Below are 15,012 nucleotides of genomic sequence, written 5' to 3'. Positions count from 1 at the left end.
AATGTGGATAGTAGGGAAATGCAGTATATGCCTTTTCATTTTTTCTATTTTCTTGCCAGCAAAAAGAGATCGGGGTTTCAAGGCCGCATCCCAAGAATGAACGGAAGTAGGGTGTGGCAGAGTAGATGGAAATGGATACGGAAATGGAATGGAATGGAATGAGGCAGATAGAATGATGGAACTGAGGAACCTAATAAGTGAAGGTAAGTGTAATAATCGGAGTTGGAGAAGTGAGTGCTCAAAATGGCCCTAATGGCCGCCTCAGGGTCTTTGTGCCCTTTACGGTCGGAACAGATTAAGAGAAGGTATTGGCCAAGGGAAATTCCAGAGTCCAGAATGAGGGAGGGGTTAGCTAAATAGGATAGTTGGAAAATACAGTCGGAACCAGAGTTCCAGAAATCAAACAAAGCCAGAGAAGATGTTATCAAGTTTGGCGGAACTGGAGAGTTTCGGGACGGTCTTGGCGAGGCCATAAAAAAGGCAGGCTAGGAAAAGGGTACTGATTGACAGAAATCAGCCCTTCGCGAGATGGATGGCAATGTCAATGTGGCTATAGGTAATGGATTTTGAGGACGGCCAGATAATGTACCTATAGGGCCCGCATATGATAAGTTATTATCAAGTTGGTAACTTTAGAAAGGGAAAAAGAGATATACCTACAGAACCAGTACAAGAGGAAAACGACATGCTCTTCGTCGGTCACTAGGGTGTCTTTGGCACCACAATGCATTTTGACGTACAGTCCCCAAGCCACCACCTTATTGTTCAGCATGACCTTGATGTTCCATCTAGGGTGGTCGGTCTCTAGCTCCAAGCCTTCCAGCATTCCGACTATGGGGTCTTCTTGTACTATTGGGAGATGAGCTATCATCGATACATCGAGTAGGGTCGGGCCAATGGGTTCCGATGGCAGGAGGAAGGCGTTAACTTCGGTGTCCCATAATGTAGTCATCCTCAGGATGTGGTATCTTGGATATTGAAGGTTTGGGTAGACATCAGACTAGCTTTATCCAGTCCTTGTTGCTGCCATTGTTGTCCGAAGGTTTTCTCTATCCTCTCGTACCATGTGCAGAACTCGTCTTTGGGATCCAATAGGTTGGTTTTGATCCCATCCCAGAGCTGTCTGGGGTTAAAAGCTCTGTCGTGAATGGCAAGGCAACGGTTATGCTGAAGGAACTTTAGGGTAGAAGCTCCACCTTCCACGGTGGCAATTAACGGCCACACTACCAAAGTGATGGCCAGAGATGCGTTCAGAGCAAAATAGGGGTCGGATCCGTTAAACGGGATGATTGATGTCATCTCCATTGTTCAATTTGCAAGGATTTCAGAAAGCACAAGTGGGATTTGGTTAGGAGATCCTACAAAGGAGAAAAGATTTACTTGAGGAGCAAAGCAGAACTTGTAGAGAATGAGAAGACTTGATAATGACTGACATTAGGTTTTTCTAAAATTAGGATTTCGGCCCATGAGCTCAAAAGGTGGAAAATGAGTGCCCGAATGTCTTGTCGATTTGATGCGGATCTGGTGGGTCAACGGACTGCGTAGTTCTTTTTGTTGGGCCATTGGGTGACAAAGTCGGGGGTTGAAGACTATTCGGCCAGTGTGTCCGAAAACCAATGAGCGGCACTAACATTTTGAAGTGGCCAATTTTCGGTGGTTGAAGGTTTAGGTCCAACTGCCAAGTGATTACTCCATGATCCGGTAACCGAATCAAATCGTCTGAAACCGATGTTGGCGAACTTGTAAATAGGCGGATGTAGAGAGAAGAAAACACACACTCTCTCAAGAATAGAACTCCTAGACTTTTTTTTTTATATTACTTCTTCCTTTTCCTTTTTTCGTTACTTGACCTTAGTACTATCTTATCTGGTGTTTACATATTCATAATCTTAGGCACAATTCATCAAGTTCGAAATCTATTTTCGGATTTTACCTTATTTTGTTGAATTTCTCACAGCAACAAGAAGTTAACATTTACTGACTCCATTCCAATGTTCTGCGTGCACAAAGCCATTAGAAATTCTATTTGTCATTTAAAGTCTTCATTCCAATCTCATTACTATCATGTTCTTCAGATATTTTTAGGGCCAGTGGATCCTCCTTCCAAGCAATAAATCCTTCACAATTCGATCACACTTTATAGCATAATGTTCTAGAAATTTTTAGTACACACAATTCATTTTCTGTCTGAACAGTCTATTGACATTTTTCCTCTTGTCAGACTCTTTCGAATTCACACTCGAATTTTTGTAATTACCCTGTGAGGGAGAATCTGTGAGCATTCCATTGCTGATGAATGTGGTTCGAGATGTTCCAGCACCGTGGACATATCATATCCCACTAAAATTGCCATGGGGTTTCCCAAAATTAAGTACTTCATCGAGCTTTTGTTTCCCCTTCGTCAAACGATGATTTTCTTAATTTTTCTTTTTCCTCCTCTAGCACTCTAATAATTTTCTGTTGTTCATCTAATTTCCAAGACAATCTTTCATTTTCTGCTGCAAGTTCATCGTTCATTTCGGTAAAATTCTCATTGACTTTAAGCACTGTTTTATTTTTTCTTTTCAAATGACCAACACACACCTTGAGATTCTCATACTTAGAAATGAGTATTTTATGCTCCGCAATCACCATTTCATAGTTTTCGATCAACTCTTCATAATTCATCGCTATTTTATCACCATTCAGATGCTTTACAATTTTCTGATCACCTTGCATAGTGAATGCCGCAACTTCGACCACTCTATTTCCACCATGACCTTTTTGTAGAGATTCGTTGGGCTCATTTTCTTCATCAAGTTATGAAGGTCTTGTGATCAAGCTTTCTTTCTTTACTGCCATGGCTATGGATCACTCCTCAGTGCGTTGAGAAGTCTGCTTGATACCAATTGTTGGTCCCAAATTCGATTAAATCTGTTACGGCAAGCAAATAACAACATCAATGATCAAACCGCACAAACACGGACGCAAACAGATTTACACAGGCAGTTCATAAGACGAGCAAACTGCACGAAGACTCTCTAAGAAAAAAAGAAAAAAAACAACAGATAAAATTAATAACCCAGTTCGGTCGCACAAGACCTACATTTGGAGGGTCCCAACGCAGGCTTTTTCACTCTTCATGGTGAACAGATTTGGATTACAATTGAGCTGTATCGATTTCCTCGGTGAACACACACTCATTCATCCTCACTCTATTCAACCATCAAGAACAAATACATAGCCTTTTTTCTCTATATAGTTTATTTTTGTTTTTATACATACCAATGTCAATTTAATCGATATTTTATCTCCTACAAATAGAATCTATTTGCTACATCCGCTGTACATACCACATTTCCCCTTTATCGTTTGTCGCAACAACTTAATCAAGGTGGGGGATCGGACCAGCTTTCACTTGGCTACATAACTGGATTCTTTTTCTCGATGCATTTGGGCTTCAAGAGTGGTGGTCCAATTTCAAACATCAAACCAAAACTTGTGCTCAATATCGTCAAGAAACAAAAAGTAGGAAAAATAACACAATGCAGTGGTGAAAAATAGGAACATCGAAATCTAGAAAGAAAGCAAAGAAGTAAAAGAAAAAAAAAGAAGCATATCGCTGATCGGGCCTCCCTTTATTTTTTATTTTTTTTACTTCCTACACCATTTGTCCACAACACGTAGCTTTTCATGTTCCACTGCTATTTTGAATAGGTCTTGACCATTCTTTGAGCTTTCATTTTAACTTTGATAAATAACAATGTGTATGTGTGTACTAGATGAATACATTGCAATTATAGTCTTTCCTCTATACTCCTCTCTCTCGAGACATAGAAATACTTATTCATTAATAATATATAATAATAAAAGTAAAATATATTTTTTTATCTCTTTTATTCAGTAATGTTTTAATTCAGTCCCTCTATTATTTAAATAACAATTTGGGTCTTTTATTTGTTAAATTAATTTAATTTTAGTCCTTAATGATTGTTTTAATAAAAAAAATAAAAAATATAATTATTACTATTTCTATAGCATAAAAATATAAATTTTTTATTTTTTATTAAAAATCCTAACTAAAAAATTGCACACAATATTAAAATTCATCTTTAAAAGTTACTAGTCTATTTTTTTGACAGAGATAATCTATAATTTTTATCCGAAATTAATTTATATTATTAGTTTTTTCAAATATTCCCAAACAAATATTTTTTGTCAAACAAGTTTTTTTTAAAAAAAAAAAACAAATTTAGACACTCGATGTAAAAATGATTAGGTTAAAATAATGTAGTTGCTAGCTAGTTGTTTGTCTTAATTGATTATTGACATAGAAAAAATAAAATATATATTTGTGGATAGGAATATGATATTAAATATAGGAGCATATACATAATTTGTTAATAAATACAGTAAGGATAATAATTTTTGTAAAACAATTTTTAAAGATAATCTATTTGTATTAATTATAATGCATACAGCTAGTATATCTATTGATTTTTTTTTTCTTAAAAATGATAGTTAAATACTAAATCTATATTATATTAATTGATAAAATATCAAAATTGTCATTTTAAAAATCAAAAGACTACAACTATCAAGAATGAAATAAATCAAAATTATCATTTTAATAATATAGAAATTAAAATTATCACATATATGAATAACGAAAGAGAAACAAAAAAAAAAAAAAAAAAACGGTATTTTACTGTTCTAATAACAATAATAATAGTAATAATTGCTCGTAATATGGGTGTATTAGAATTTAGATAAAGTATAATTAATAAGTAATTAACAAATATATAAGTAAAAATAATTATTATTCAGTAAAAATAATTATAAATTAATATTAAAATAATTAAATAGTTTAATTAAAATTAAAAAAATTAAATTTTAAATTTTAAAATATGATTAAAGTGTATAATTAATTTTAAAAAAAAGAAACAAATTATGTAGAACAGACGAAAATAAAAAATAGGAACACGAATAGAGTAATAATTAGAAAAACAACGTGACTCCCCGTCCCGTACCATCTATATATAATAATCAATCATTAGAAGCGCGCAGATCCACCCCCATATCCGCATTATTAATTAACTACAACGATCCTTCCCATTCCATCGCATTCACACATATAAATATATATATATATATATATGGATGATGTTGCCTGCTCCATTAATTAAAATTAATTAATTAATTAATTAACTTATGCTTGAGTTTTTTCAACATATCATCTCATTTTTCTGATCATTATTATTATATAAAGATGACATGATCATCAGCGGGAGGGAGGCAGGGAGGAGCACAGCAGCAGCAACAACAATAATCATAATAATAATAAATGAGAAATAATGATGACAATGATAAAGCATAGGTCAGGTCAGGTCAGGTCGGGAACTAATCACTAAACGGTTTGTTAAAGAAGATAGATAGATAGATAGATAGATAGCTGCACATACTGATCATACAGTGTAGTCACAGATTAGCCTTTATCGATGGCGCGTCTGACTCTGACCCACCCTTCCATGCACCACGCACCTTCTTTCTTTCCTTTTTTCTTTCTTTCTAGACCAATCCATCCATCCATGCATATACATATACATATACATATCAATATAAATATAAATCACAACCGAAGCGAGAGGTCAAGCTTTCCATTGTCGTTATCGGCCTCGTGGTGAATATCTACCAAAGGCGCCGCCGCCGCAGCAGCAGGTTGTCCTCCATTATTATTATTATTATTAGTATAATAACTATGATGAGGAGCTGATGGAGAGGACCAATAGCCGCCGTAGGGAGGAGGAGGAGGAGCAGCGGCCATCATTGAATTATTAGGATGGTGAGGCGTAGTGGTGGTTCGAGTGGCGGCTCTTTCGCGCTTGTGGGCATTCTGGTGGCCCCCTAAGGCTTGGGAGGTGCAGAACTTGCGATTGCAGTAGAGGCACGAGAAGAGGCGAGGACTAGGACTAGCTGCCACTGCAGGAGGAGGATTCATCACGACTTTGCTCGATGAATTAGCAGCAGCATTTAGCTTGAGGAAATCGTACATGGTGGGGTCTCCCATTAGTTCAACAAGCTACCTAGCTAGCTAGGGTTATCTACTTTTGTTGTGTTTCTACTCTTGGTGGGTGGAGGATATATAAGGAATTGAAACGTCGTTACATATGGATCAGCATGAGCATGAGCATGAGCATGAGCAGCAGATTATTAATTGGTGATGGGATATATATATATATATATATATGCTAGATTCAGATATATAGATAGATAGTAGACGACAGTAATGTTAGTGTTATAGTGTTGGTGTTAGTGCAGAGCAAAGAGGAAAGAGGAATGGAGAGGAGAAGAGAGAGCAGGGGTGGCTGCTGCACTGCTTACAAACTCACTCACTCACTCACATACATATAAGTGCAAGTGTATCAAAGATGGATGGAAATGGAGGGACGCATCAGTACTTGAATCTGGCTGCCAATGGCAATAGCAATCATCTATACATACACATACACACTATTATTATATACATATCAAGAGCTAGGGATGGAGCCTGGAGGGGAGTGAGTAGTAGTAGTAGCAGTAGTAGTGGTAGGAGCTGTACCAGTACGATTACGATTACGATTACCAGTACAGTACGTGGTTTATTTTAATATATTTATTTATTTATTCATCATGTGGATTTACATACATACATAATTAATAAATATTATTATTATTATTATTATTATTATTATTAGTTTGTTACTTTATTTTGTCTCTTTCCGCCCGTCTGTCATGTCATGAATAGTTCACATCGATTGCTGCTGCTGCTTCTAATATGCATATATATATATATATAATCAAACCATTCCTTTCCTCATCATTATAATTCCTCCCTCCTCAGTCATTCCTGGTACCGAAGTTGCCACATCTCATTCAATTCATCCATCATTTTGAATTTAATTAATATTAACTTCAACTTCACACACACTCCTACTCCTACTACTACTCCTACATCTATTCATGCATATTCTTTAATATATATACATATATCATATATTCTTGAAATGAATGATGAAGGATGAATGATGCAAATAAATAATACCCACACACACACACACACACATATATATATATATATATTAATTAATCAAATAATAATGTGGATGCCGTAGAGAGAAATAAAAGTGGGTGGAGGAAGATAGCAAAATTGGTTAAGTGATGCATGAGCGAGCTTGGCTGCCACCCACCAAGCACTACTCATAATATATATGTGTATATATATCAATGAATGAATGCATGTATGGTATGGTATGGTGTATGGATGTTCATGTCCTTATTTCTCCCACAATAAACTGCAGTGGGGGGAGTGAGTTAGAATGCGTCTTTGGCTCACACACACACACACTACTACTTAGTACTTATTGGTAATGTTTGGCTTCTTGTGTATAGGGTTTGCTTTCGAACTCCCATTAATTAATTACTTGCTTCTCCTAATTCGGGAATCAGGTTATTATTAAATTAACTTGTTACCTATAATTAAGTAAGGATACAATTATCATTTCAAACTCACATCTCAATCCAATTAGTGGCCTCCTGAAGTCTCAACTGCAACAACAACTAATATATAACCTACTACTACTACTACTACTAATCATAATATATATATATATATATGTATATGTATGCATGCAGTAAACTTAAATTATTAATCTAGCTGCCTCCATTCATAGGAACGGACGCCTGTACGGCCAATCAATTATATGTATATATATATATATATATGAGAGAGAACTCTGTGTGCGAAAGAAAAAACTTGTGTGTGCGTGCGCCCGTTATATATGTAAATAATACTCTCTTCGTCCCAGATACCATGTCCTCTTCCTTTTTTTTAAAATCATTATACACTTTAATCTCATTTTAAACTTTTTAATTTATTTTTTAAAATTTTTTAATAAAACTAATTAGTTATCTTAATCTTAATTTATAATTATTTATATTATAGGATAATTATTTTTACTAATACATTCTTAATTATCTACTAATTACACTCCTTCTAAAATACCGCGTTCTAAAATACCTCGTCTACAGTATAGCAGACACGGTACATGGAACGAAGGGAGTAATAATAATAGATATAGCTGCTAGCTAGCTTACTATTATTTGTTCATTTCTGTAGAGAGAGAGAGAGAGAGGTGCGGTACGTACATGCATGCATGGAACACTTTGCTTGGCAGTATCAACAAATTAAAATAGTAATAAATGGAGGGGGGAGGGCGGGGCGATAGCGACTGTGTGAATTGTAATGAGTAGCAAGCAAAGCATCGAGCAGAATAGAGAGTAAGTAGAGATAAAGTTTCTGAATTTGACAAGACATGGGGAGCATGGGGCGGACATCCGTGTGTAAGCTGCAACCACTATATCTATCTATCTATCTTTCTATATCTATATGCACGGGACTGGAAGATTGAGATATTGAGATGGAAGAAGAAGACGTGTAATATCAGAATTTTGATATATATATATATATATATAGAGAGAGAGAGAGAGAGAGAGAGAGAGAGAGAGAAAGAGAGACAGACTAGACAAATAGATGAGATGGAGATGGAGATAGAGACAGAGATGGCTGCAGTGTCCAATCAGAGGGATACATATAGGAATAATACACAGCACCAAACCCACAAGATTCACCACTCCTGCTTCCACCAAAACTGCATTTGCATCATCTTCTTCCTTCTCACATTTTACTACTTTTGCCTTCCTACTCCCCTCTACTCTCAATACAAATTGCAAATTGCAATCAATGAACACCCCCACCCTCCCATTAATAAACAAGCAAACATGTCTATTATATGATTATGATTGTGACTGTGTCACACTTGTCACTGAGATATGCGTCCATCTCTGTCTCTCTCTCTCTCTCAATGCATATGAATTATTTATCCCTCTCTCTCTCTCTCCACTCTCAATGCATATGAATTATTTATCAATCACTAATAATTTACTGATTGCCCTCCCTCCTAGTCCATGTGAAAAGGCTTTATAATAAGCTAGTTTGAATAGTAGTAGTAGGAGCAGCAATCATAACTCATCACATCACTAAAATGGCAAAGTTTATAATAACAAAGCAGTCTTTCTCCCTCTCTGTTTGTTTGTGTGTGAGTGTGTGGTCCCTCCCATCCTTTCTTTTTCTACTACTCTTTTTCACACCTCATCACTTCATTGCAGACATATGCATTATACCTCTATGAATCACACTGCCTTATTTATTCACACATTTCACTCATTCATTCAATTGCCATAATAATAATAACAATAACGACAATAGAGTAAATAAAGTAGATCATTCTCAGACCTAATTTAATTTAATGGGATATTGAAATTTTGGATTGAATCTCATCGCATCCCATCCCATCCCATCCCTTAGTTAAGCTAAAGCTTTAATCAAAGATTCCTTGTAAAGTGAAGCTCGCCCCTTACAATCAAAATCCTCACAAAGTAGTATTATGATTATTCTCAAAAGAATGTATTCTTTATCCACAACTACCTCGCTAGTCAGCCCCGTCCAGTAGCATCAACCAGCCACCACTTTCTTTCTTAATTATCATTGCCCTAATTGACCCAATCCACTCTCACAAACGTGCATATGTGATCTCTAAAATTCATAAATACAATCTGATCAAACTACGCCTAATGCCACCCGGAAACTAAAACAAATACTAATACCACATTTCATCCAACAAACAACTAAGCTAATATCATATTTCATCCAAACAAATAACCAGTCCATCATCTACAATTATCTCTCCCACCCTACAACAACAAATATCATAACCTCAAAATTTCCATGAATTTCTCTGTTAGAACTTCAAGAAGCTTATATATATCATCATCATCACCATCAACCAGAGGCCGCATTTGAAGAAAATACAAAGATATACGGAAACTGTCATAAAACATATATATATATATAGTATGAACAGACGGGAGGCATTTACCACCAGCAAGAAACTGAGATCCCACCAAATCCTGAAAGAATGCTGTAAATATTCATTCCACGAGTGTATTCATTCAGCTGCTACCTGCAACCACTGAAGCTCATAACTTAATTTGTAAGATACTACTGCTGCCAACTTAAATTCTCAAAAAATTTATGCAACGCAAACTACAAAGACGCGATGTAATCATCTGGAATAGATTACACACACTAAAGTAAATAAAAAAAAAAAAACTATTTGAGAGATAATTATGTCACTACATGCCATTGCTACTTATACCTCTAATCTGTCCAGATATCGGTGACTTCATGTTTGACAGGGTAAGAGGTGTTAGCGGAGGGGAAGCAACTTCTGTATTATTCTGCACAGCTTGAGAAGGTTCCAATAGTTTCTCTGATGAATGTGAAACCATTTCCCTCTGACTTCTAGAGGGTATGGAAAAACTTCGAGAGACTGTCAACTGTGGAAGTGGGAGTGGAGACCCTTCTTTTGATTGTCTTAGAACATTATTCCTCTTCGTTGGAGACACCTCTTGGATTCTGTTGACCAGAGGGGCAGAGTGTCCAAGGGTAGCACGTACAGGTTTAGCACTAAATGATTCAGGTGGCCTTGGGAGCTCATGAAGCTCACTAATTTTAGGTGAAGAAACAGGGGGAGGGGAAACGCTGTGAGGCACATTAAGAACTGAAGGAGCCTGAGGAGGACCAGATGCATGAGAAAGCAATCCAGAAACTGCCTGAGGTGGTTCAGAAGAGCTAATGGGTCCACTAGTAGGCAACAACTGCTTGCTCGATAATGATTTGCTAACTAATGGACCAGAAAAGGCTTGCCTCTTGATTTTCTTAGATTCAAATCCACTGTGTGTATCATACTGTGGGAGAGGAGCTCCCTCAGTAAGAGGACGTGGCAGTGGGAACAAGTGTTTATCATTGTTGCTCTCTTCCAGCACTGTTTGAGATTTTGAAGAGCTGCGTGCGGATAATAAATGGTCATCCATCAACTTTTTTTGCTTCCCAATGTCCAGTGGCGACGAGTGCCACAGATTTTTTGAGCTCCCAACCGGCACTGCAGTATTTGCAAGGGGTGTTGAACTACTTGCCATTGAACTCTTTGCATCAGCTGGAGTGGGCAGGACATGCGTATTAAGTTTAGGCACAGCACTTCGCACTTCCCTATTTCTGTCAGCTGGATCAAACTTCTCTGCGAAGATTGGAGCAGAATGACTACCTGCTCGGCGTTGTTGACTGAGTATTTGAGGATCCATCTGTATATTACATTAAACAGAAAATCATAATAACTGGCACCAGTTCTTCATTGGTCAACGCATTGAACTTCATAGTGGAAATAAGAAGGTGATATCTGGGCAATAGCTCACCAAAAGTACAAACAATTGACATGATCAAATTAAGCATTCAAATTTATCAATTAAAGATGTTAGCCAAATAAATTATCGAGTATAATAACCATCCGTGTATGTGTATTTATAACAGACATTATTCACATAAGAATGGAGTGTAGATATATACTTTTAGACATTATCGAAACTTTACACATAACACACACAACCATAAATTATTTAATTGGAATTCAGTGCTATTTCATTGTGCATAAAATGAACTGTGAATACTAATGCATAAATAAGCCATTCAATGTTCCAAAAAGAAGCCCTAATGTTGAAATGGAAACTTAATTGGGAAGTGCTAGAACTATAATGATAGGTCTAAGATGAAGAATAAGGGTATACCCAACCACACTGAACTGCAAGCACATTCATAAATTAAGTTACCATATCACTCATAATCCCTACTATCAAACGCTTTAACAATCAGCCCTGAAAGACAATAGCCACCACTACATTGGAGAGTCACATTACAACAATAAAGTGCTGGCAGTTTAATAGGTAGAATAAAAACAGATGTAATAACCAATTTTGATGCCTAGCAAAGCAAAACTCACCTCCATTGAGTTCCTCATAGCATAAGTATTATCTGGCTCGAGCTTATTTTGTCTATAATCAAAACTTAATTCTCCATCATCATTGCTCTTGAAACTATTCCCTTCATCACCTTCCTGTCCTTCATTTGGTTCACAAAGATCATAATCAATATGTTGCTTTTCTGCAACATTCTTAATGTGAGGTTCAACTGCTTCAAGAGATTGAAGACCTTTCCGGAAAAAGTTTAGCTGCTTTGAAAAAATAAATAAATAATATAACCACAAATTACTGATAATACTTCAGAAATAGATTATGGAATTATCAGCTTGAAATGTTTAGAATCCAAGAAAAACCTGTGCAGCATGGTGACGAGCAGCCTGTGTTAACAGGCTCCGGCTTTGCCCTTGCTTCAGTGATTCTACACGAAAAATACAGAGCCTTGCGACCTCATCATATTCTTCACGAACAACCTGCAATTTCTGTGAGGTGAAACTCTCCCCTTTTCCATGTTTTGACTTCCCTTTTTCTCTAAATTGTTCCGACATGTATTCAAATGTTTCTCTGTATACAATGCATGCAGTTTGTCATCATCTGTAAAACAAGAGAAAATGTCCTGTTTCAATTAAGAAAAAACATATACCTTTTTTCATCACATTGTAATTTCATCTCCTGCAATATAGAAACCAATTTGTGAGCAACATTCAAATTGTACAGCTTAAAAGAAAACAATACATACTACAAATAATTACTCAAACCTCCACTTTTCGTAGTTCACTAAGAAGCGACTCTGATGGGTTCGTAATTGTCATGACAATTTGGGATCGCTGTACATCAGATAATAGAAAGCTATCACCAAGTTCAATAGAAAAGTAACTACAAATGGTAGACAAAACAATTACTAACATAGCTATCAACAAGTTTCTGAAGTTCAAGCTGCACTCTTCCCAGCATTGATAATGTTCCACCTGCATACAATTACAGGAAAAGCGTAGGTTAAGAGTCGCCAATAATGTGTTTGGCACAACAAGCCAACTCTATTTAGCTTGATCAGTATTGGATCACAATGATATAATGCGATGTGTTGTTTTAGGTTCATGATTCGAAACAAAATTATGGAACAACTAGAGTTCAGCATCCATTTCTATGAGAAAGTTCATTTAGGGTGGTTTGGATTTTGGTTTGAAATTTAAATTGTAAAAAATTTGAATTTGAATAGTTGTATGATGCGATATAAATAAGTACTAATGTGATGTTTTGAATGTAAAACTGATTTTTAGTATAATATAAAAAATAAAAAATAAGTGTTTTGATTTGATTTTTTGGGGGAAAAAAAAATTTGATGATAAAGAAGAAATTTTGTAAAGTTTGATATAAGAACACACCCTTAGTTGGCAAAAGTAGGTACTCATCATTGATTAAGCATCATCTCTAGACAAATTAACTCAATAAGTATAATATTCAAAACTCAAACTGCTATAAGGTGGGTTCACTGGGCTTCATGTATTAGCATAAAAAACACAGAGACACATGATATCCACAATATTATATCGCATTATCTTCAGTGACCAGTTTAGTTTCTATTAGCAGATGATGCTGACTTACCACTTTCTCCATCATCATGCATGATAGTTTTTTCCAGTAGACAGTTCCCCATCTCCAACAAAGACTCTGAAAACTCTGATAGGAGAAATATAATGCCAATGGTAAATTGTATATCTTTTAGAATGAAAAATAAAGCAATATATTATGCATTATAGCATAGAGTATGTTAAGTTATTAAAGCAAGACGCATGTGTGCCCAATCATGTAAATAATTTATAGTCACAATGGGAATAACTGAGTAAGAAGCAGCTGAAATTTAACATTCGGAACATTTCAAAAAGTGTGGTAGATAATTAGAAGGTCGCTAGCTGAACAGAGTAAGTTTAGAAGGAAAAACCATGTTTTTAAATCCATGAGAGCCACCTAAGGGACAAACATTGGCAACATGTCAATAATTCATACTTGAGAACAAGCTTCTCGATCAAAAACTCTATTCCACATACATTATCATATCAGATAAGTACCATATGCGCTGTTTGCTGTGGCAGCAGCAGCTGATAGCAAGCTATCATAACAGGTTCTCATGTCTCTCATATCCTGCAAGAGAATTCATCCGAATTAGAAGGCGAGAACAAAGAAGATCAATATGGTATTGAGTAGGCTGTCAGGATGGTTCCTCAAAATAAACACCCTGAGTTTCTAACAGGCAACGTTTGGGTGGCAGCCTTGGTATGAAAAGAGAAATGAATAGAACAACATGATAGCTTCGGATGTTGGCTTGTACAGCTCAATCTACATATTTGATTATACAACCTAACAAAAAAGTTTAGTTCAATTACCTAAAATATATCGAAACTTGAGCTTCTAAGGGCAGGAAATTAACATTTGGCTGGAATTGTGTAATTTCAACTCCGACAATAATCAATTACACAAGTGTTAATTTGTTCCAATACGCAATTGGCATGGAAATATGGCAGTTTTGTGAAGTAGAGCGTCAACATTTGCATCGAAATTAGGCGGTCAATTCAAGTATTGCGGTTGTAAGAATAACAATAATACATTGGGATGCAGTAGAAAGTAAAGCGAAAGTCAAAAGCAGAAACAAAGTGGGTGAAAAACAAGTAAGTATTGAAGGAAAAGATCCACCTTTGCTGCTTGAGTTAAGGCATCAATATGCAGCGGAATTGGGTGATCCAAAGTTTCCTTATGGTCGCCCTTGTTAAGGCCGATCTTTTTGAGCTTCCCGAACGGAGATTTCATCTCTGGAGTAATAAGAACTTCCGGAAGTTGCAGTTGCAGTGCAGCCCCGTGAGACTTGGAAAAGAAGGACAAATCAAATGAAATCAAATCAAATCAAACCGCATCAGCGAGAGGCAGAAGGGCAAGCAGGCAGGCAGGCAAAATTACAAGGCGGGAGGGGACGGGACGGAGGGAGAGGAAAAAACCCAGAGAGAGAGAGAGAGAGAGAAAGATGGGAACAAAATTCTGGTATGCGCCGCAATTGAGAAGAACAGGCACAGGCAGTAGAAACTAGTCGTCTCGTCTCGTCTCGTCAGGCGTCGCTGGGTTACGCCTTACCCA

General features: G+C 36.4%; 2 protein-coding genes across 5 annotated transcripts; both read right to left on the bottom strand.

Moving 5' to 3' along the window:
- Positions 1–5,363: 5,363 nt before the first annotated feature.
- LOC127258501 (zinc finger protein 2) lies at positions 5,364–6,068 on the bottom strand. The gene has a single exon (XM_051285351.1). The coding sequence runs from the start codon at positions 6,044–6,046 to the stop codon at positions 5,609–5,611; it is 438 nt and encodes a 145-aa protein (XP_051141308.1). The 5' UTR covers positions 6,047–6,068; the 3' UTR covers positions 5,364–5,608.
- A 3,445-nt stretch (positions 6,069–9,513) lies between these two features.
- On the bottom strand, positions 9,514–15,012 carry LOC127258343 (uncharacterized protein At2g33490-like). Of its 4 annotated transcripts, none has more exons than XM_051285145.1 (10): positions 14,578–15,012; positions 13,956–14,028; positions 13,492–13,566; positions 12,793–12,854; positions 12,645–12,713; positions 12,530–12,558; positions 12,243–12,450; positions 11,910–12,140; positions 10,233–11,217; positions 9,519–10,046 (listed from the first exon to the last, which is right to left on the bottom strand). In XM_051285145.1, exons 1-10 carry the CDS (start codon positions 14,689–14,691, stop codon positions 10,027–10,029), a joined length of 1,866 nt encoding a protein of 621 aa, XP_051141102.1. In that variant the 5' UTR covers positions 14,692–15,012; the 3' UTR covers positions 9,519–10,026. The 4 variants fall into 4 exon arrangements, with proteins under 4 accessions (XP_051141104.1, XP_051141102.1, XP_051141103.1 ...); XM_051285146.1 differs by having other exon boundaries at positions 9,520–10,037; XM_051285148.1 differs by having other exon boundaries at positions 9,523–10,046; positions 11,910–12,137; positions 14,578–14,774.

Source organism: Andrographis paniculata, unplaced genomic scaffold (assembly GCF_009805555.1).
Source record: "Andrographis paniculata isolate CXL003 unplaced genomic scaffold, ASM980555v1 Contig59END, whole genome shotgun sequence".
Taxonomy (NCBI): domain Eukaryota; kingdom Viridiplantae; phylum Streptophyta; class Magnoliopsida; order Lamiales; family Acanthaceae; genus Andrographis; species Andrographis paniculata.
This window is presented reverse-complemented; position numbering and strand designations above follow the sequence as displayed.

Coding starts and splice junctions, on each gene's coding strand:
- LOC127258343 (XM_051285145.1), bottom strand. CDS start 14,691: ATGAAATCTCCGTTCGGGAAGCTCAAAAAGATCGGCCTTAACAAGGGC. Junction 12,559..12,644: donor GTGAACTACGAAAAGTGGAG/GTTTGAGTAATT, acceptor TCTATATTGCAG/GAGATGAAATTACAATGTGA. Junction 11,218..11,909: donor CTATGAGGAACTCAATGGAG/GTGAGTTTTGCT, acceptor TGTAATATACAG/ATGGATCCTCAAATACTCAG.
- LOC127258501 (XM_051285351.1), bottom strand. CDS start 6,046: ATGGGAGACCCCACCATGTACGATTTCCTCAAGCTAAATGCTGCTGCT.